Source organism: Oncorhynchus clarkii, chromosome 2 (genome assembly GCF_045791955.1).
Source record: "Oncorhynchus clarkii lewisi isolate Uvic-CL-2024 chromosome 2, UVic_Ocla_1.0, whole genome shotgun sequence".
Classification (NCBI taxonomy): Eukaryota; Metazoa; Chordata; class Actinopteri; order Salmoniformes; family Salmonidae; genus Oncorhynchus; species Oncorhynchus clarkii.
In genome coordinates, this window is record NC_092148.1 from 21782748 (window position 1) to 21804768 (window position 22021).

Sequence of the window (22021 nt, forward strand, 5' to 3'; positions counted from 1 at the left end):
TTTGGGGGGAGGACAGTATTCAGGAGGATGAGTCCAACAGGGGAGAGAAGAGGACCACAGAGGGATGGGGTGGGGCAGGAGGGGAGCAAGAGACTGCAACCAGACCCCTCTGTCCTTCCTCTTCCTTTCTCTCTGGTTGATGTGTGACTCACTGATCTGACTGCAGGACAGTTGGGAAGACAGCTAAAATAATTTGATATTTTATGTGTTTACATGTGCTAGTTTTCACTAGATGTGTTTTGGGACCCATTTAAAGGATCATGTCGGTATTTTACAACGTTAGATGGTTCATTACCCTGTAATTAGTCTATGAGCCAGGAAAAACTGTAATCCATGTCTCGTATTTCTTTAAACAGCCACTACACACATTTCAGCTAACTTTAACCACCGCTAGATAAAAACCAATAGGAGTGATGGGGCAACTGTGTTTATCCTAGCTCATAGACTACTTTCAGTGTAAGAAACCATCTTACATGAGGTTATGAATGAATTCATCCTCTTAAACTATGTTTCAACATCTTACTATGTGCGCTTGTAATAAGTTAACATGTTTGAGGTGTGTTTTCAGTTTTCACATCAGTGCTATTGGTCACTGGATATGTTTTAGGATGTACATGTGAGTTGGAAGATGTTTTTGTGTTGCTTTCAGGGTTGGGGTCAATTACATTTTAATTCCAGTCAATTCAGAAAGTAAACCAAACTCCAATTCAAAATGTTCCTAATTGAAAAGCATTGAAAATAATTGGAATTTCAGCATCCATCCTGAATTGACTGGAATTGAAATGGGATTGATCCCAACCCTGGGGCCCTTCCTCTTTTCTTCTCTAGTGCTCCTCTATTGTTCCTTTCTGATTTCTCTTTTTTTATACTGCTTTTGTTGTGTTTTTATATTCATGTTATGTTACATTTATAATTTATGTTCTGTCTCAGAATTCTAAATCTATAATGACTGAAATATGAACATTTTCTTAACAGGTACAGTACAAAGATGCAGCAATACAACGTCTACCAATGTATATTAGTCTAGTAACAAAAATAAGGACATTTAGAATTATTCCTTCACGTAAAATAAATAAGTAAACACACACCCAAAATAGTTCAGACGTTCAATACTTGGGGGTATAGACTTTATTTTTCTATTATTCCTGCAGCCCAGTGATAGGTGCAACTTTGTTATTACGGAAACTTACCACCATAATCTAAATGAAGACACTTCCCTCATTTAATCCTTAAAGGTTCCATTTCTCCAGCCACATCCCTCAGCTGTTTAACAAAACAATGATGGGGTGTCAACTTTGTTGTTGTTTGAACTGCAGATTGCCCCTTTAACCACTGAAACACTCCACTTCAAGATTTAGGCTTATTATACAATATAGAAGTGGGTTATTTGACTTCACACAGCAGTGCCACACCACGTAGTATCCAGTACTCAGGCGGTGCAGCAGTCCTCAGTTCCACAGCAGCAATGTAATTCAGGTCCATCCTTACAGGCTTCTTATATATGGGACAGGAGTATAACCGGGCATCCTTGACACCTGAAATGACCACAGCAACGATAAACATCCATTACTTATACACAATGATCACATGAGTTTCTTTTTCACTGCATGTTGTCCATTCAGTAGGTCTGAAATTCTGTAACCATTAAAGACCACATTGTTATTGACCTAAAAGTGAAATATTATTCCCACTGACATATTCAACATGTAACGTATAGATGAAAACAAGGCGCAGCTAAATGAGATACTGTTCAATGAGTCTCCAGGAAGTTACAGTAACTACTGACTACAGCACTCACCATTGTTTTCAGCATACATCCTGACTACAGGCATCATCTCAAACAACACTTTGGGTTTAGAGTCGATGAGTTTGCAGTTCCTCCTGTCCCAGCCCGCCCCCTCCAGATAGAGGCCGTACACATACACCCCCTCAGAGGGCGGCTGGGTGATGTCATCCTTCATCCACTTGGTCACCTCGTTGCACAGCACCATACGATCTAGGGCCCAGCCCTTGTTTGCACGAGTGATCTCCTACACACACAAAAACAGAGTAACATAGACTGGCTTTGTCTTTGTAGCTTCATGATCAACTATGACTGTGTAGTGTGTGCAACCTCTATATATAACCTCAGGGGCCTAGCCAAGTAAGTAAGTATGTTCAATTGTGATTGCATTAGAATGTGTGAATGTGCCGTCTGTACCTGTCTCATGGCAGTCAGGAAGCCCTGTGGGTTAAAGAACCCTGTCATCCAGAAACAGTTGGGCCGTCCTTCAAAGATCCACGCCTGAAACTGACGGTTCCTATCCAGCAACTCAGTAAACCAGAACCCTAGAGTGCTGGAGGCCCATGATGCCTAGAACACAGGAATACAGAAGTAGAAAATCGAACATGGAATACATGCGTAGAAAACGGAATAAATGTGTACTCAGAGGCAGTAATAAACATACCTTCTTCCAACGTGAGGGGATGCGTGCGTCATACATGCAGTCCAGCGCGTCCCGTAGGTTCTCACTCATGATGATGGTGCCGTCGATGGCCAGTTTGAGGTTGGTCAGCGTGTTCCTGACCAGCACGATGACCCTCTGCATGCGGTCTATCTCCTGACGCAGGAAGATGTTCATGGGCTGGAGCAGACCCATCTTCTGTAGCCTCTCTCTCACCTGGATATATTGAAAACATGTTCTTGTGAAATTACACTTTAAATAAACGTTGATTTGATTTGATTCTTAACATACTGGAATGCAAATGCATAACACAGTTCTGAACATTAAAAAGTAAACCTGTATTGCAGTGAAAACATTACCTTCAAAGTGCATCTCACTGCACTATGGGTTATATTAATGAAATTAATTTTATTGCATGGGTTATTGTTAGATGAGTTGGCGTCATCCTGCGAGTGTTTTTTAACGATCTACCTTGCTGCAGCAAGGTATTATGGGAAATAATATTTTTAATGGCCAGCACTGTATTAATCATGGGTGATTATTTCCAGTAGGGTTAGCTAACTCCAGACCAGTGCTACTCACTTCAAACGGTACGTAGTCTGGAGGTAGTTTCTCCAGCATGTCGTCAGCCAGCCTGGCCACAATGGCCTCCCTGGTCTCCCCTCCGCCACTGGAGCTGTCCTTAGGCTGAATGGACAGGATGGTGTCCAGGACGTCTTTGGCCAGCTTGCTCTGATACGTTATGTCAGCATTGGGGTGCAGGCCAAACACCTCTGGTGTGTCGTAAGCCGGTAGGCCCTGCAGGGGAAAATACATAGGATTAGAGTCTGCATGTCTGTGCATTACCAAACTACAGTAAACCGTGGAATGCATTGTGGATATTTCATAAGGTGTTATAAGTGCTTATAATGCATTATGAACAAGGTATTAATGGGAAGTGTTACCAAATGTCTCAATGCCGCACATAATGTATACAGCACACATCTTCATGCAGTACTGACTACATTAATTCAATATAATGTTACACAGCATTGTAAACTGCAGGAGAGACTGAATGTGAAAAATGGACTGACCTGAATGTATGTCAGATATTGGTCCACGTTGGTACACTTGGGAATGCTGTAGCCTTTGTAGAAATAGAAGTCAGGTCCAAACATGTTTTCACTGAACCAGACCTTGGCGAAGGTGTTGAGCAGACGCTTGTCATAGTCGTCTGTTACCCTACCGCCATACTGGATCTCCCCGATCATGTAGCGCACTGTATTCCAGGATACACCCTGGGGAGACGTCAGACTACCATCAACACAGGAACAGACACATCTTACATAGGAAGACAGGTAGCAGTACTAACAGTAGAAGTAAAGATAGAGCTTTACTTAGTTACAGCAGGAGCTTCTCGTCTCTGCACCTACCTTCTTGATGTCCATGTCGTCCAGGTGGTTCTGAACAAACTGCACGGTGGCGTTGAAGTCAGCCTGGTTGAACTCGTAGGGAATATTCCAGCCCAGGGGGCCGTATTTACGCCTCTCCTGGACCGTAGAGTGGAGGAACACCACCCCATACAGCATGGGCCTCCACTGGACCATGTTACTGACATCCAGCAGGTCCTGGTTAATGCCTGGGGCAACAAACAAGAAGCTAGGGTTAGGATTAAGGCTAAGGTTGAACTGGGATGTGGACGTGAATCTAGGGTTAGGATTAAGGCTAAGGTTGAACTGGGATGTGGACGTGAATCTAGGGTTAGGATTAAGGCTAAGGTTGAACTGGGATGTGGACGTGAATCTAGGGTTAGAGTTTAACTGGGATGTGGACGTGAATCTAGGGTTAGGGATGAACTGGGATGTGGACGTGAATCTAGGGTTAGGGTTGAACTGGGATGTGGAAGTGAATCTAGGGTTAGGGTTGAACTGGGATGTGGACATGATGCTGGGATTTGGGTTGTGGTTGAGGCTAGGGTTGAACCAGGATATGGACATGAAGCTAGGTTAAGTGTTAAGGGTAGGGTTGTGGTTGAGGCTAGGGTTGAACCAGGATATGGACATGAAGCTAGGTTAAGTGTTAAGGGTAGGGTTGTGGTTGAGGCTAGGGTTGAATCAGGATATGGACATGAAGCTAGGTCAAGTGTTAAGGGTAGGGTTGTGGTTAAGGCTAGGGTTGAACCAGGATATGGACATGAAGCTAGGTTAAGTGTTAAGGGTAGGGTTGTGGTTGAGGCTAGGGTTGAACCATGATTTGGACATGAAGCTAGGTTAAGTGTTAAGGGTAGGGTTGTGGTTGAGGCTAGGGTTGAATCAGGATATGGACATGAAGCTAGGTTTAGTGTTAAGGGTAGGGTTGTGGTTTAGGCTAGGGTTGAACCAGGATATGGACATGAAGCTAGGTTAAGTGTTAAGGGTAGGGTTGTGGTTTAGGCTAGGGTTGAACCAGGATATGGACATGAAGCTAGGTTAAGTGTTAAGGCTAGGGTTGTGGTTGAGGCTAGGGTTGAATCAGGATATGGACATGAAGCTAGGTTAAGTGTTAAGGGTAGGGTTGTGGTTGAGGCTAGGGTTGAACCAGGATATGGACATGAAGCTAGGTTAAGTGTTAAGGGTAGGGTTGTGGTTTTAGGGTTAACCGGAAGAAACGGGGGTGAATGTGTGTGTTTGTGTAGGTGCGTACACATGCATGCATATGTATGTGTGAACCGTGGTGTGACCCACCTCCATAAGTCCTCTTCAGCCCTGCCTTCAGTCCCTGTGGAGGCTCATTAGTGAACTTGTTGGACATCTGCAGCAGTGTGATGGGGAAGTGTTTATGGACCTCTGTAGTAATCCACAGGCGGAAGGTCTCATGGACGGCATCTGTCTCTGTCACAGTATCCATCAGCTCATCCATGAAGTCCAGGCCCAGGTGGCAGTTCTGGAGCAAGGCCCAGCCACCCTGTGTGTATTCGGGATAAAATACAAATTAATATAATACATAGTTAATTGTCCATATTGGGAGAGTGATTCATTATTATTATTATGTCCTTACGTAATTCAATTAATAATGTGAGGGAGATGCATGTGGTGTTAGTCCATTTCATTTTGAATACAGTTTAATACAGTCTAAATCAATCACATCCATTTTCATTAACACCATGGTTCAATTTCAATTCATATTCCATCCCTATCGCAATTTGAATTCCCAATTTGATTACAAATGAGATGACATGGACCCCAATTCATGGCAGAACGCTAATTCCTAATAAGTTAGTTTCGCTCCCCAGACTTCCTCACAAAGCGCAATAGCCTGGAGACGAGGATAATTATAACTTGACTGTTAGGAGTCCAGTCAGTGTGTACTGTAATGCTGTGTTCAGGACTCACGTTGGCCATGGTCTGCTGGAGCAGCTTGCGTGCGTGGACCTCCTGTCCCTGGCCCATGGAGACATAGCGCGTCTCTATCTTCAGCCTCTTCCCCAGGATGATGATGGAGTCGGTGGGGTCTGAGCCCATGGACAGGAAGCAGATGAGCGGGGTCCGGGGGTCTGACTCCTCCCACGTCTTCTCTAGGTCCAGGATCCCTCCCTCTGCATACTTCTCCCCCATCGAGTCCATTATGTACTTACGGGCCTGGAGGATAACAGGTAAAGCATTAGTTAAAAAGTCACCTGCTATTAGATTCAAGAAATATGCAGTAGAAATACTCTAAAACTCAGTCCAAAGCTTTGATGAAAATACCAACAAGCGTAGACATTTCATAAAGTATTATGTCTTGGATTGATTGATTGATTAATTACTTAATCATTCAATGAGAGTTACCGGTATACCTGTGCGATGGTCCTGTCTGGGCACCAGGAGCGTATGAGCAGCAGGCGGTGGAAACAGTCCAGGTTCTGGTCATAGGCATTAGGGATCACCTCCTCCTCAGGGGTCTCCTTATCAAACCATGCCTTCCACTGCTTCTCATTACAACAGATCTGGATAGACACACACAGCTCAATACAATGACTAGTTCAATGCCATATGTGACAGAGCTTAGAGGAGTAAAAGGAGCACTGTAATCAGAGGAGCACTACAATGAGGGGTTTACCAGGGTGAGGGGGCCATGAAACAGACTTATTTAGGGGGCCATGAAACAGACTTATTGAGGGAGGGTATTTTAAGAGTGGGACATCATGAAGTAGCAGTGTAAGTAGGCACCGCATGGGGAACACACCTGATTAAGGATATTCGAGAACTGCCACAGTTTACTGAGCTCCACCAGATTGAGCCAAGTTATGTCTAAGATCCACTTGGCCGGCTTATGGGGGCAAGCCTTCAGATCCAGAGAGGCACCTCCTGCATAGGACAGACAGAGGATGTTCTTTCCAAGCCAATGGTCTGTGAGCAATAAACAACATTTTGCTATTCAACATTTCAGTAACTGTGGACTACAGATTGGTGGAATTAATTGGAGGACGGAGTTTGTTCCACACCTTTAATGAGGGTGAGGAACTCTGCGTGTTTCACACGGTTACTCTGCATGTCGATCTTCAGCGTCAGCAGGAGGGTAAACAGGAATTTGTGCTCCTCATACAGACCCCTGGCTGCGTACTTGTGCACCTCAAAGGTCATGTGCTCAATGATGTTCGCTATTCGATTGCTGGTAATTTGACTTTTGGTTGATCTGTTCAGAAGGCATAGTGTGATGGTTATTATGTTAATATTAAAATATAACTGTTGCTATGGTTTCAGATATTATACTTGAAGAATCAGACGACTCCTACAACTACACAAAAGGTTATGCAAAACCACATATCCCCCAGTGTAACTTATCAATTCACTAATCATTCAATGTTTACATAAAATGACTGAACCACATCTGAGGACCAACAATTCAATTGAAATACATTAATACAAATATATGTTATTCAGTATGAGACAAAGTGTATTACTACTGTACCTGGCCAGAGAAAGGTCAAAGATTCCCAAGAACTGTCGTAGTGACGTTTGGTACATGACGTTAACCATGGACATCTCAGTGATGAGGAAGTACAGGATGCTGCCTCTGGTGGCCACTGTAACAGCACAATAACACACAGGCTGACAGTGAGTGACAGAAAACGCTCATTTTATATTATCATACATCCAGCTCAAACAAACTTGCCACTGGAAAAGTGTGAGGAACAGATTGCTCCTGAAGAACAGTCAACACAAGGTGGTTAGTGCCAGTTGCCATCCAGCAGAGCACTGTGATTGGTTGGTCAGCCAATCAATAAAGATCCCAAAATGTTTTGATCCTTACCCTAAAACAAACCGGTACAGTACAACCCACCCAACTCACCAGGTCTGTACCGAGAATAACTCTACCCTAACCGCAGTACAACCAACTCACCAGGTCTGTACCGAGAATAACTCTACCCTAACCGCAGTACAACCAACTCACCAGGTCTGTACCGAGAATAACTCTACCCTAACCGCAGTACAACCAACTCACCAGGTCTGTACCGAGAATAACTCTACCCTAACCGCAATACAACCAACTCACCAGGTCTGTACTCCTCTCTAGCGGTGTTGATCTGGATCTCGGTCTCGGCTGAGATCTGTAGTTTCTGTATGACGTCCTCGGCGGTGCGCTTGGTGTTGCCCAGGACGATGATGAGGCTCTCGTCATCCACCAGGGAACCCTGGGTAGAGGTCAGACGATACAGCAGGTTGTCCTCCAGCTCTTTCATCTTCCTCTTGTTGGCTGTTACATCTTCCAGCAGGTCTGTGCGCTCCTTCTCCAACTCCTAGATATAACAGGGATAGATAAGAGCACTGTTCAGACAATAATGTTCTTGTTGGTGTAGCCGATGCGAAATGGCTAGCTAGTTAGCAGTGGTGCGCGCTGGTAGCGTTTCAATCGGTGACGTCACTCGCTCTGAGACCCTGAAGTAGTGGTTCCCCTTGCTCTGCAAGGGCCGCGGCTTTTGTGGAGCGATGGGTAATGATGCTTCGAGGGTGACTGTTGTGTGTGCAGAGCGTCCCTGGTTCGCGCCCAGGTCTGGGCGAGGGGACGGACGTAAAGTCTATACTGTTACATTGGCAGTCACATCCTCCAGCAGGTCTGTACGCTCCTTCTCCAACAGGCAGAAACACCGGTCAGTCACAGTTCAGAACATGAGAATTCAGACCGGTCAGCAAGAGAAACAGGCACACCATTCAGACAGACACTGATTTTGAGGGTCATTTTTCAGTTCTTTTAACATTTCTCTGCATACAGACCTGTCTGGGTTCATGCTCTCTGTGTTCATTTGATTCAGTACATTTCAAAATGGGTGGTCACAGTCATTATGTACAATTCTAATAAAGGCTCACTATTAAACAACTACAACAAAATGACCTTTTATTGATACATTCAAATGTTTTTGTCCATGATTTCATAAGCACTTGGTTGGACGTGGTTCCTGACCTGTTTCTCAGTGAGGATGACCCGTCCCAGCAGCTGGTCCTCCAGACCCCTCATGGTGACAGTGAAGTCTATGATGGAGGTGCGGGCGCTGATCTCTGGGGTGTACGCAGGGTTGGGGAGCTTAGTGGTCACATAAAGACGGAACCCCCTCATCACATCCACCTCCTTGTCTCCCACTTTCACCTGGTGCAGGAAGAGAGAAAGACAGTCATGAAGGGAGAAAGACAGTCATGAAGAGAGAAAGACAGTCATGAAGAGAGAAAGACAGTCATGAAGAGAGAAAGACAGTCATGAAGAGAGAAAGACAGTCATGAAGAGAGAAAGACAGTCATGAAGGGAGAAAGACAGTCATGAAGAGAGAAAGACAGTCATGAAGGGAGAAAGACAGTCATGAAGAGAGAAAGACAGTCATGAAGAGAGAAAGACAGTCATGAAGGGAGAAAGACAGTCATGAAGAGAGAAAGACAGTCATGAAGAGAGAAAGACAGTCATGAAGAGAGAAAGACAGTCATGAAGGGAGAAAGACAGTCATGAATAGCCCCAGAGATAATAACCCCATAACGATAATGTGTTTCATTTGATAATGTGATGATTGATAATGTGGTTAGGATAATAGTACATACCTTATAAGTGGAGCCCGTCTTGATGAAGTTTTTCTCCAGTACGTTGTCAAGTGCAGGGTCCAGCTCCTCCCCTACGTCCTCGATCAGTAGTGGGCGCCCCAGAGACAGGCTGTCCTCCAGGTGGTTCCTGAAGTACTTGTGGTTCAGGGAGGTGATCTGGGAACCACAGAAACGTCTCATTACTGACACAGTAATACACATAGTTTTTTTACCAATAAGGAAGAGCTGACATATCCAAAGGTTAGTTAGGCCTAAGGCTAGTGTAACCGCTGTTCGGAAACATACTAAATCTATTTGGCTGGACAATGGGAGGGCATAGTGATGGGAGAGAATAGTGTGAAAATGAATGCAGTCCAACCTGCAGCTCATTCCTGGATTCTTTCTTTTTTATCCAGATCTTGCCCTGGGTCTGAGGGTCTATGAGGAGAGGGAAGCGTGAGGCCTTGGTGATGATGATCCCGTTCTGGATGGATAGGTCATCGTTGGGCAGGCCCTGAAGGTTCCACTCGCTGACCGTAGGTGCGTCGATCAGCATCTCGGTCAGGTTGAGGTTGTTCCCGAACGGAATGTGTCTGGTCTTCATCTCCCTCTGCCAGTCGGTCAGGAGAAGGTTCCGGAACTCCTGGTTGAAGGGGCCGGAGTAGGACAGAAAGGCTGTGGCCAATAAGACGTCACCTGAGCCAAGAAGTAAGCACACATAGGTTGGTTCACGCCTTCACTACAGATAAAATACTAATACGCATTGAAAAATATGGTACAGAAGCAAACGGAGCATTGTTGGATCCTGTGTTTTACATTATAGCCATTACCATATATATGATTGAATATTATCTGCTGTTGGCTTGTGTGGATGTATGTATGTGTTATGCAACATAGCTGACTTGAAACATTGTTAAAAGCTTCAGGGCCATGGGCATTTCTCATGATGGAAAAATACAGAAGACAGGAACTGTGCAATAAGTTGGGGGGGGGGCACGTTCAGAGAGTGGGGTTGCAGAACAAGCGGGCTTTTGTTAGATAACAGGAGCCAGGTGCGAGATAACGGTATGGAGCATGAGCGCATGGATGTTCTTCACAGCAACATCTATCAACAGAGGCGCCAAGAGGCGGGGACCCACCTGAGCGCCTGCAATAGGCTGAGCAAGTTTAAACCACGCCCAGCCTCTACTGTGATAGGCCAACAGACGGGTTCGAACTGTCTATCACAGTATAAAGAATACTGTACATACTTTACATACATCTTGTCAGTTCTCTGTTCTGCCCTGCGTGGTATTACAGTGAGCCCGTATATACGAAAGTTGCATTTGCCATTTATTACTTAGCTAATAAAAAATACATAGTATACAATCGGTGACTCATTGTTATATTTATCCTGATACCAGATTCGAATTTACGCAACTCTAACAGCATCTCCCCCCAAAAATAAGATGTTGAGAATTGTAGGCAATGGACAATAGGTCATACGAAGCTTTTGTGAAAGTTAGCCCTGTTATTTTAAAAAAGGCGGAGAAAAAAAGGGTTGAATGAACCCACCTACAAGGCGCTTGGTCTGGGCGGCAAACCCTTTGCTCTGCTCTGTCCAGCGCTCCTTCTCTCCAGCCAGACCATTGATGAGGCTAGAGGCCGTCTGCATCTTGTGTCTGCAGCGTTCAGCATCCTCCAACAGAGTCTGAGAGAGAGAGGCAGAGAGTATATTTGTATTTATTATTTCATCTAAGGCATTGAGATAAGAGGTGTTCAGTACCTGTTTCTCCATCATGGCCTTCTCATACTCTGCTTGGACCACATCCAGCTCTGCCTGCTTGTCATCCAGCTCTGCCTGGGCCGCCTGCAGGTCTATGTTGGCTATGGCCAGCCGGTTCTGCTGCACTGCCAGGTTAGCCTAAGAGGTAAGTACAGTATCAAATATTAACTGGACACTCAGGGACAACAAAATGTACTGGAAACAAGAAATCAATTAGCAAGTTTGTGGGACACATGTCAAAGGTTATCAGAGAGGCGGGTGGTGTTACACAACACCACCTGGGTTAGGCTCACCTTTAACGGGAGCACCTCCTTGTTGATGGAGAAGAAGGAGGCCATGGCTTTGGTCCAGGAGGCCAGACCAGCCACGTTTCCACACACACGCTTGGCCGTCTCCAGGGTGTAGTCTGGCATGTCGAAGTAGGGCAGCAATAGCTCCACCATCTCCTCATTGATACTGTCTTTGGGGAATTGCTGTTAGAGAAAGACAACAGAGCTGGAGATCTCAAAGCGAGCTGCCATTGCATCACCACTGAAGTTGATTTCCTGGTCATATGTGCCTGTAGTGCAGTGTCTATAGTGTAGTATGTTACTGTAGAAATGCACAGTGTAGTAATATTACAGGATGCAGACATTGTACCTGCACACTGTACTACTTTATTTGCTTATCTAAGTAATATTACTTAGATGCTGGCCATCTGTTTCCTACCTGCAGACTGCCCAGGAAGTTCCCAGCAGTCATGAGTTTGAGGGACTCCTGCCAGGAGGGCATGGTGCAGTTCTTCTCCGGGTCGATCTTCACCGTGTTCACCCTCCTCTGGAACAGCAGCAGAACACAGTCCATGATCCTCATGATGAGGTGGGGAGGCCGACCCAGGGTCCGCACCGTGGCAATGTCCGACGGCTTGATGGTCTGATGAATACATGAGGAAGGAATACAACTACATGAGTAACTGAGGGAGCGTTCATAAAATATTTTTTTGTTGTATTTAAAAAAAAAATGTGTAGCCCTTTTTCTCCCCAATTTCGTGGTATCCAATTGTTGTAGTAGCTACTATCTTGTCTCATCGCTACAACTCTCATGTCAGGATTTCACAAGGCTCGGGTGAGACGAAGGTTAAAAGTCATGCGTCCTCCGATACACAACCCAACCAAGCCTCACTTCTTCTTAACACAGCGCCATCCAACCCAGAAGCCAGCCGCACCAATGTGTCGGAGGAAACACCGTGCACCTGGCAACCTTGGTTAGCGCGCACTGCGCCCGGCCCGCCACAGGAGTCGCTGGTGCGCGATGAGACAAGGATTTCCCTACCGGCCAAATCCTCCCTAAACCGGACGACGCTAGGCCAATTGTGCGTCGCCCCACGGACCTCCCGGTCGCGGCCGGTTACGACAGAGCCTGGGCGCGAACCCAGAGTCTCTGGTAGCACATGTCACCCGGGAGGCCCTCATTAAATATTTTCACCTGAGAGAACTACCACATTGAGCCGGGGTGGGCAATCATTTCAGCTCGAGGGCCACGTCAGGATTTCACAATTCAGCAGAGGGCAATTTGCGGCATAGAAAAAAGGGCAGTTATTTTAAAACATATAGGTCCATTATATTTTTTACATACTTTCTATATAGTTTGACATTCAAGAGTAGCCTGGAGTGTTTTTTAACCCAAGATAATCATAAAACAAGTTTTTATTCCAACCTCCCCTGGGCGACTATGAATGGGCTTGTATGTTTCCCACCCCTGATGTTGAAGGACAAGACTTGGGTCAAATACATTTGTCAAAACTGATTCCGTTATTTTGGGGTACAATGGAACCAATGGAATTGTCTCAAAAGTGTAAACTCCAGCTTAACCAAATGCATCCATGGCCAGAGAGGGACACACTAAACACAATTGGAAATCTGAACTTGAAGCCATGCCTGGGTCTGATGCTTCTCAGACGAACCCCCTTGTCACCCACTCACACCCCCCAGGCCCCTCCCATCCCCCCTCCCAACAGACCTGTAGTGCACCCTCAGCCTCCTCCAGGGCTGGCTTGGCAGCCTCCAGCTTCTCCTCAGCGAAGGCCTTGTCAGCAGAGATGCTGTCCACTATGGCCTGAGCTTTATCCTTGACCTTCTGGACCTCCACCTTGACCTTCTCTGCTGCCTGGGCCTTCACTGTCACCACCTTCAACACCTGAGACACAACAAACCATCACAAGAGCGACAGGAAGTGAGGTGCATCTTTCGCATAAAGCAAAAGTTAATATGCAATTTGAAGAGTGTTGGTCCCATGTTTTATGACCTGAAATAAAATACAAATATATTTTATCATTTCTCTCAAATTTTGAGCACAAATGTTTAAATCTATGTTAGTGAGCATTTCTCCTTTGCCAAGTTAATCCATCCACCTGACATGTGTGGCATATCAAGAAGCTGATTAAACAGAATGATCAAACAGGTGCACCTTGTGCGGGGGACAATAAAAAGCTCTACTTTCCGTCTACCCAGACAAAGCACTAAATAAACTTCAGTTAGTGCTAAATACGGCTGCTAGAATCCTGACTAGAACCAAAAATGTTATCATATTACTCCATTGCTAGCCTCCCTACACTGGCTTCCTGGCAAGGGCTGATTTCAAGGTTTTACTGCTAACCTACAAAGCATTACATGGGCTTGCTTCTACCTATTTTTCCGATTTGGTCCTGCCGTACATACCTACACGTACGCTACGGTCACAAGACGCAGTCCTCTTAATTGTCCCTAGAATTTCTAAGCAAACAGCTGGAGGCAGGGCTTTCTCCTATAGAGCTTCATTTTTATGGAATGGTCTGCCTACCCATGTGAGAGACGCAGACTCGGTCTCAACCTTTAAGTCTTTATTGAAGACTCCTCTCTTCAGTAGGTCCTATGATTGAGTGCAGTCTGGCCCAGGAGTGTGAAGGTGAACGGAAAGGCACTGGAGCAACAAACCACCCTTGCTGTCTCTGCCTGGCTGGTTCCCCTCTCTCCACTGGGATTCTCTGCCTCTAACTCTAGTACAGGGGCTGAGTCACTGGCTTACTGGTGCTCTTCCATGCCGTCCCTAGGAGGGGTGCGTCACTTGAGTGAGTTGAGTCACTGACGTGGTCTTCATGTCTGGGTTGGCGCCCCTTAATTGGGTTCTGCCGTGGCGGAGATCTTTGTGGGCTATAATCGGCTTGTCTCAGGATGGTAAGTTGGTGGTTGAAGATATCCCTCTAGTGGTGTGGGGGCTGTACTTTGGCAAAGTGGGTGGGGTTATATCCTGTTGGGAAAAACTGATTTGACTGGGTCTGGCTCCCAGTGGGTGGGCCTGGCGACCAATGTCCTCCAAATTGACTCCTTTCCTTATATGAACTGTAGCTTAGTAAAACCTTTGAATGTTGCGTATACATTTTTGTTCAGTGTATGTACACTTCAAAGTTCTGGTTTTGGTATTTGGTAAGTCTGTTGCTGGGAAACAAGAGATAGAGGAGTAGCATACACCAAACATACACACACACCATGTCTGCCTTCTCGTTGGCGATTTGCAGCTCCTTCTCTTTGACCTCCAGCTCATTGCTGAGTAATGCTACAGACACAGAGGCCTCCTTCAGCTTCTGAAGACCTGTGTTCATTCTGATGGGGAAACAGAATGGGATCAGCAATCATTGTATTATACAAGTATACCAGGTAAGTTCGGTTTAATCTTTCTTGAACACATATTAATGAGTAAAATAATGACTAAAAGGCAGAATAGTAAGAGAGTGATATAGCACAGTGTACACCATATATTGGCATATAGAATACTATATAATACTAGTATTATATTAAATCATGTGATAGACCCACAGCATTACGATGCTGTGAAATGCTGTGAAAAACATCTACAATTTCTTTCGACCATGGTGTACTGTGAAGCCGCATGTTCCACATAGGAACGAAGAGCATTAAGAGAGTACTGTAATTACCTGTGTGCCAGCGTCTGCACCTCAGAGTGCTTCTCCTTGTAGATGGTCTTGTATCCCTGGATGAAGGAGAGGTAGGACTTGGGAGTGACGTGCGTGGCGCGGCGGTACCTCTGGAAGTAATCCACACACTTCTCTGCCACGCCGTCCTGGAAGGAGCCCATACACTGCACCACATCCCCCTTCACCACGGTCGAACAGTCGATGTCATAGGTGGACAGGAAGTGCTCTGACACTGGAGAGTAAACAGATTAATAGTGATTTGCTTCAATCTCCAAAGTGTGCAGTATACATTTATACTGTGTGTGCGGATACAGAGACGAAAACACATGCTTACCCACAAATGGACACCAGCGGACACACACATACACACCTGCGATCAGAGCATCTTTGGGCCAGCGGCTGAACCAGTCCATGGTGCAGCCGGAGATGAGGGCAGGGAACTTCAGGGCTCTGTTCCGGAACTTTTCCCCAACAGGAGAGAAGCAGAGAACCACGTGTAGGTTCTGTCTGACCCTGCTCATAAAGTAGTCATGGAGAATGTCATTGGTCGGTGGTCGCCGAGGAAACTCTCTTTTCATGACTGGTATGAGGTCACTGATGATCTCGTCAATTTCGTCTCGAGCAAACAAGTTTGACACCTGAGAAATCAGCACAATATATAACAACAGCTATCCAAGTTCTAATGGAGTGCAATATTTTTTTCTCAAACACAGATTGACACAACTTCTTGAAAATTCTCTAATGTTTTACGTGTGTTCATGTGATCAATGTGCTGACCTCCCCTGATGATAACACATTATTCATGTACTCCAGGAAAGACTCGTCCTTGATCTCGTTATCAGTGAAGATGAAGCTGATGCCTTTTCCCTGCTGGCCTGCTGTCCTGTACAGACCCTTCAGATCCTCCATCAGGTTAGCAGTGTTGTACGAACTGAGGACAGAACACAGGGATGTTACAGGTCATAGTGAAGGTGTAAAAATACATATTTTTCACAATGAGTATTTCCTCCACTCCTCCAATGCGTTTAGAGAAGGAGGCAAGGATAGGGGACGTGAGGAATCGAGGAAAGACAAATTGGCAGAGAGTTACTGTGCACTTGCAGTAATGCAAGCAAAGCTACCATCTACGGGAGGACAACAGAACTGCATGACCACGTTCAATACATTATAAACGCCTGTTACAGTTACAAAGGGACTGTATGAGACCGTGTGTCTGTTCCAATAACCTTCCTAGCAAACTACTTAGTATGAAGTAGGAAGTATGTAGTAAAGACATTGGAGGGTGTGTCTGTACCGTGTTAGTGTGATCTGAAAGGTCTTGTATCCGGCGATGAAGGAAGCCAGTTTAGTCAGGCTCTGCTTGCCTGATCCCCCCACTCCTACCAGAAGGGCATTCCCTCTGGGGGTGCGGATGATCCTGGAGATCTACAGAAAGACATGGGGCGCCAGGGTAGCCTAGTGGTTAGAGCGTTGGACTAGTACCCGGAAAGTTGCAAGTTCAAATCCCCGAGCTGACAAGGTACAAATCAGTTAACCCACTGTTCCTAGACCGTCATTGAAAATAAGAATTTGTTCTTAACTGACTTGCCTAGTTAAATAAAAAAAAAGATAGAGGGAGAGATACCTTCCTTTTCTGTTCTTATATCAAGAGATTTGATGTGTACACTCAGTGGTGACTGACTTTAAGATAGCTAAGCCTTTGAAACGCTTCCAATGTGAATGTTTAGTAATACTTTTTATGAAGACCCTCTTTGTAATGTGATATAAGCATGTTTATAATACCTTATGATCTATACACAATGCACTATAATGCAAGACAAAGGTGGTAATAATTGCTCATAAACACCTATAGGTGAACATAATGACAGTTTCCCTCTACCTTGACAAGGTGCATCATAGCATCTCTGAAGAACACCATGTCCATGCCAGCTCCTCTGATGCTCTCGTTGTACTGGCCAAGGAACATGTTGAGCCTGTCCATCAGGCTCTCAAGCGACTCGATGGGCTCGTACACCTTGGGCATCTCAAAGTCTGTATCCTCTGGCTCCTCACCTGGTGGAAAAAATGAGAGTCATTGTCTATGCCAGATTATTCATTCAAATGATCCAACTCTCTGCTAATGTAGCACGCAGCTAGTTTTTCTTGGTTTGGCAATATTGAAGCACTTTGAATTTAAATAAAACATTTATTTTCTATGTATTATTGTATATACTCATGTAATATCATTATAATATAATTACTGTATTTATTCACATAACCTGCCTTTTTAAACTGCAGTGTCTACAACATAATAATACAGCTAAACACACCATCTTAGAATGTACTGTTTGAATCCTTAGTACAAGGTAGAAAAATACAGCACATATTTAATATAGACAATATGGGTTCAGAAACTGTAAATGCAGGAACATGGGATAGATACAGTGTATGTATGTGAAGGGGCTATACAGTATCTGGTGCTCTGGCTATACCTGTAGCTTCAGGAGCATCTCTTAGGAAGTCAACAAAGTAGCCGTCTACTCCGAAGTCGACCACAGCCCTCTCTTCCTCTCCTAGCTCCACCTCTACTAGCTTGGCCAGGGCCCTGTCGAACCAGGCTACATCTTCTGCCATGGTGAACCGGTCCGCGATCACACGCTTACACTCATGCTTCCACAGCTGAAGCAACACCTACAGCATACAGGGTCCAAATAAAACAAACGTTATCTCATGGAAATGTTAACTCTACATTCACAGAACGACTGCTGATTAAATGTCTAGAATCTTACTGTAACTTAGGACAGAAGTTCATTCAGACCTTTGGATCCAGTGAGAAACCTTTTGATATGTATTCCTCTAGTTGTATTGGATTGACTGATTGATTTTTTTATGTTAATGTATTTCAAGAGGAAATTCAGTCACACTTTATTTGAATAGTCCAGATAGTCCATCTGTAGAGCATGTCATTCTATCAACAAACCATTTGTTGATAAGCAGCTGCTTGCTAAGGTTACAGTAAGGGTTAGGTTTAGAATAAGGGTTAGGGTAAGGGTTAAGTTTAGAATAAGGGTTAGGGTAAGGGTTAAGTTTAGAATAAGGGTTAGGGTAAGGGTTAAGTTTAGGGTTAGGGTAAGGGTTAGGTTTAGAATAAGGGTTAGGGTAAGGGTTAAGTTTAGGGTTAGAATAAGGGTTAGGTTTAGAATAAGGGTTAGGGTAAGGGTTAGGTTTAGAATAAGGGTTAGGGTAAGGGTTAAGTTTAGAATAAGGGTTAGGGTAAGGGTTAAGTTTAGAATAAGGGTTAGGGTAAGGGTTAGGTTTAGAATAAGGGTTAGGGTAAGGGTTAAGTTTAGAATAAGGGTTAGGGTAAGGGTTAAGTTTAGAATAAGGGTTAGGGTAAGGGTTAAGTTTAGAATAAGGGTTAGGGTAAGGGTTAAGTTTAGAATAAGGGTTAGGGTAAGGGTTAAGTTTAGGGTTAGTTGATAGTCTGTAGCGCATCTACAGATGGACTATCCAAATAAAGTGTCACCGCAAATTCTCTTTAGAAGTTTTAATGGACTCACAGTGAGAGAGTTGACCAACTCAGCGGTTGGGTTGAGCATGCCCTGCCAGACTCTGGACAAGTCTCTGAGGTTGAAGATGTAGTGGAACTTGGCCGGAGTGGGCAGCATCTTGACCTTGGTCATTTGCCACAGCCGACGGGTCAGCGGCACCAGCTTGGCCACAGTTCCACGCACCTCTTCTGTGAAGCCTCGCCAGGCACAGTAGTGCCCTGTCCCAATGACTCCTGGTCAGGGAAATAAATGAGGTGAGGGGAAAAGGGGTTGACGACATGAAGGTGGGCGAAGCATTGAGGTAAATAAGTTAAAGAAAATAGTGTTTTTATTGAGATATATATATATAATGGTGTAATTATATATGTATATATAGATATCTAATAGAGTCAAAATGAAAACAAGCCCAGTGTCAATGGATGAGAAGTAGTATTGGTAACTCAAATTACAGGGTATTCATACATTTTCTTTTTTAAATATGCTAAAGGGGGAGAGGGAAACTCACACTGATCAAGAAGATAAACCACAGAGTCTCCACACAGATGCAATTCCAGAGTTTTTAAAGGAGCCAAACCCACCAAATATCTTGTCGATGGATGTGTTGGAGGGCAGGGTGCAGTTGAAGATGGAGAACTGCCTCTTCAGTCTCTGTGGGATGTCGTTGCGGCCTCCCCCTGGGTGGATCATCGCTGCCAGGAACTGGATGTCCACTATATTGGTGAACTCCCCCGGCTTCTCCAGATTGAAGAACCCGTTCTGTTCCATCAGCTGGCGGACTATCTCATTGGTGACCTAAAACGGGGTGAGTCAAATTAGGAAATTAGGTAAAAAGGCAGAATAAGCTGTACACTCTCGGATTGCAATTTCATATGGTAAGGTTTTCCAGGCTAACAAATGGGAAAATTATAATTTTGGGGCTTTCGCTATGGTGATTTAACGAGTGCTGAGTATGAGTCCGACCTGATCTCCCCATTCGTTGATGACTGGCATGTTGATGTCGTCCACAAAGACGGACATCTTCTTCCCTGCAGGAGCGCCGTAGGTGGTGCCCACCCGCTTGTCCACAAAGCTTTCCACAGTCCGCTGGAAAGAAAGAAAGATTGGGTTGAGTGTTTCATCTTTACAGACAGTGAATTAAAGGAACAAAACACACATTTGAAGTAATGTTACTGTAAATAAATGTTGCATAGACCTGAAGTAGTAGATAAACTTTCTGACAAGTGACTGGAAAACATTTTCATTCATTCACAACTGATCTTAGAAAGTCCTACCCATCTAAAAGTTGAAAAGTTAGAGGAAAGAGCAGGAAGTGTGTGGTGTTGTTTTGGAGGTGTAATACCTGGAACATGAGTGGAGTTGTGGCGGAGGAGAAGTTGAGACTCTTGGCCATGTGAGTTTCGGGGTCGTACTTTGACATGTATCCCTTGATGATGACGGTCTTGGCTGTGCCTTGCTCTCCGATCAACAACACAGCCTGCGACAAAACGAGGAAGGGATTACTCTTGAGGATCTGACCAAGATCACATGGCTAGGGGGTAATTTATCCTCCACATACAAGCCAAATGAACAATACGTGTCCACTCAGAACAGGATTGCTGATATAGGATCATTTTAGATTATAATAAGAATATACAGTAAATTCGGAAAGTATTTAGACCCCTTCACTTGTTCCACATTTTGTTACGTTACAGTCTTATTCTAAAATGGACCCAATACCCCATAAAAACAAAGCAAAACAGTTTTTTTTGTGTGCAAATGTATTAAAAATGAAAACTGAAATATAAAATTTACATAAGTATTCAGACTCTTTACTCAGTACTTTGTACCTTTGGCAGCGATTACAGTCTTGAGTCTTTTTGGGTATGACGCTACAAGCTTGGCACATCTGTATTTGGGGAGTTTCTCCCATTCTTCTCCGTGGATCCTCTCAAGCTCGATCCTGACTGGTCTCCCAGTCCCTGCCGGTGAAAAACATCCCAACAGCATGATGCGGCAAGCACCATGCATCACCGTAGAGATGGTGCCAGAGGTCAATCTTGGTTTTATCAGACCAGAAAATCTTTTTCTCGTGTTCTGAGAGTCCTTTAGATGCCTTTTGGCAAACTCCAAGCGGGCTGTCATGTGCCTTTTACTGAAGAGTGGCTTCCGTCTGGCCACTCTACCATAAAGGCCTGACTGGTGGAGTGCTGCAGAGATGGTTGTCCTTCTGGAAGATTCTCCCATCTCCACAGAGGAACTCTGGAGCTCTGTCAGTGACCATCGGGTTCTTGGTCACCTCCCTGACCAAGGGCCTTCTCCCCTGATTCCTCAGTTTGGCCGGGTGGCCAGCTCTTGGAAGCTCTTTTCCATTTAAGAATGATGGAGGCCACTGTGTTCTTGGGGACCTTCAATGCATTTTTTGGTACCCTTCCCCAGACCTGTGCCTTGACACAATCCTGTCTCTGAGCTCTACGGACAATTCCTTCGACCTCATGGCTTGGTTTTTGCGGGACCTTATATAAACAGATGTTTGCCTTTCCAAATCATGTCCAATCAATTGAATTTACCACAGGTGGACTCCAATCAACTTGTAGAAAAATCTCAAGGATGATAAATGGAAACAAGATGCACTTGAGCTCAATTTTGAGTCTCATAGCAAAAGGTCTGAATACTTATGTAAATAAGGTATTTCTGTTTTATTGTTTTAATACGTTGGTAAAAAAAATCTAAAAACCTCTTTTCGCTTTGTCATTATGGGGTATTGTGTGTAGATTGATGAGGAAAACAATAAATGTAATACATTTTATAATAAGGCTGTAACGTAACAAAATGTGGAAAAAGGTAAGGGGTCTGAATACTTTCTGAATGCACTGTATATACACTACATTACCAAAAGTATGTGGACACCTGCTCATTGAACATTTCATTCCAAAACCATTGGCATTAATATGGAGTTGGTCCCCCCTTTGCTGCTATAACAGCCTCCACTCTTCTGGGAAGGCTTTCCACTAGATGTTGGAACATTACTGCAGTGACTTCAGCTACAAGAGCATTAGTGATGTTGGGCGATTTGGCCTGGCATTCCAATTCATCCCGAAGGTGATCGATGGGGTTGAGGTCAGGACTCCATGTAGCCCAGTCAAGTTCAACACCGATCTCAACAAACCATTTCTGTATGGTTGCTTTGTGCACGAGGGCATTGTCATGCTGAAACAGGAAAGAGCCTTCCCCAAACTTTTGCCACAAAGTTGGAAGCACAGAATTGTCTAGAATGTCATTGTATGCTGTAGCGTTTTCCCTTCACTGGAACTAAGGGGCTGAGCCCGAACCATGAAAAACAGCCTCAGACCATA

General features: G+C 44.6%; 1 protein-coding gene across 1 annotated transcript in view; it reads right to left on the bottom strand.

Moving 5' to 3' along the window:
- Window positions 1–1250: 1250 nt before the first annotated feature.
- LOC139380288 (dynein axonemal heavy chain 5-like) overlaps window positions 1251–22021 on the bottom strand; it is a 63779-nt gene continuing 43008 nt past the window's right edge. The window contains exons 47-79 of the mRNA XM_071122861.1: window positions 20029–20163; window positions 19650–19772; window positions 19268–19481; window positions 18699–18922; window positions 17631–17829; window positions 17039–17211; window positions 16454–16584; window positions 15937–16090; window positions 15530–15797; window positions 15160–15391; window positions 14713–14827; window positions 13209–13385; window positions 11919–12122; window positions 11504–11683; window positions 11211–11348; window positions 11000–11135; window positions 9825–10141; window positions 9467–9622; window positions 8844–9026; window positions 7938–8181; window positions 7353–7467; window positions 6886–7076; window positions 6627–6748; window positions 6238–6387; window positions 5795–6040; window positions 5147–5366; window positions 3857–4062; window positions 3518–3721; window positions 3027–3242; window positions 2448–2660; window positions 2201–2353; window positions 1799–2030; window positions 1251–1535 (exon numbers count right to left, since the gene is read on the bottom strand). Of these exons, the coding sequence (XP_070978962.1) occupies window positions 1384–1535; window positions 1799–2030; window positions 2201–2353; window positions 2448–2660; window positions 3027–3242; window positions 3518–3721; window positions 3857–4062; window positions 5147–5366; window positions 5795–6040; window positions 6238–6387; window positions 6627–6748; window positions 6886–7076; window positions 7353–7467; window positions 7938–8181; window positions 8844–9026; window positions 9467–9622; window positions 9825–10141; window positions 11000–11135; window positions 11211–11348; window positions 11504–11683; window positions 11919–12122; window positions 13209–13385; window positions 14713–14827; window positions 15160–15391; window positions 15530–15797; window positions 15937–16090; window positions 16454–16584; window positions 17039–17211; window positions 17631–17829; window positions 18699–18922; window positions 19268–19481; window positions 19650–19772; window positions 20029–20163 (6123 nt within the window). The 3' untranslated portion in view covers window positions 1251–1383. The remainder of the gene's footprint in view (window positions 1536–1798; window positions 2031–2200; window positions 2354–2447; window positions 2661–3026; window positions 3243–3517; window positions 3722–3856; window positions 4063–5146; window positions 5367–5794; window positions 6041–6237; window positions 6388–6626; window positions 6749–6885; window positions 7077–7352; window positions 7468–7937; window positions 8182–8843; window positions 9027–9466; window positions 9623–9824; window positions 10142–10999; window positions 11136–11210; window positions 11349–11503; window positions 11684–11918; window positions 12123–13208; window positions 13386–14712; window positions 14828–15159; window positions 15392–15529; window positions 15798–15936; window positions 16091–16453; window positions 16585–17038; window positions 17212–17630; window positions 17830–18698; window positions 18923–19267; window positions 19482–19649; window positions 19773–20028; window positions 20164–22021) is intronic.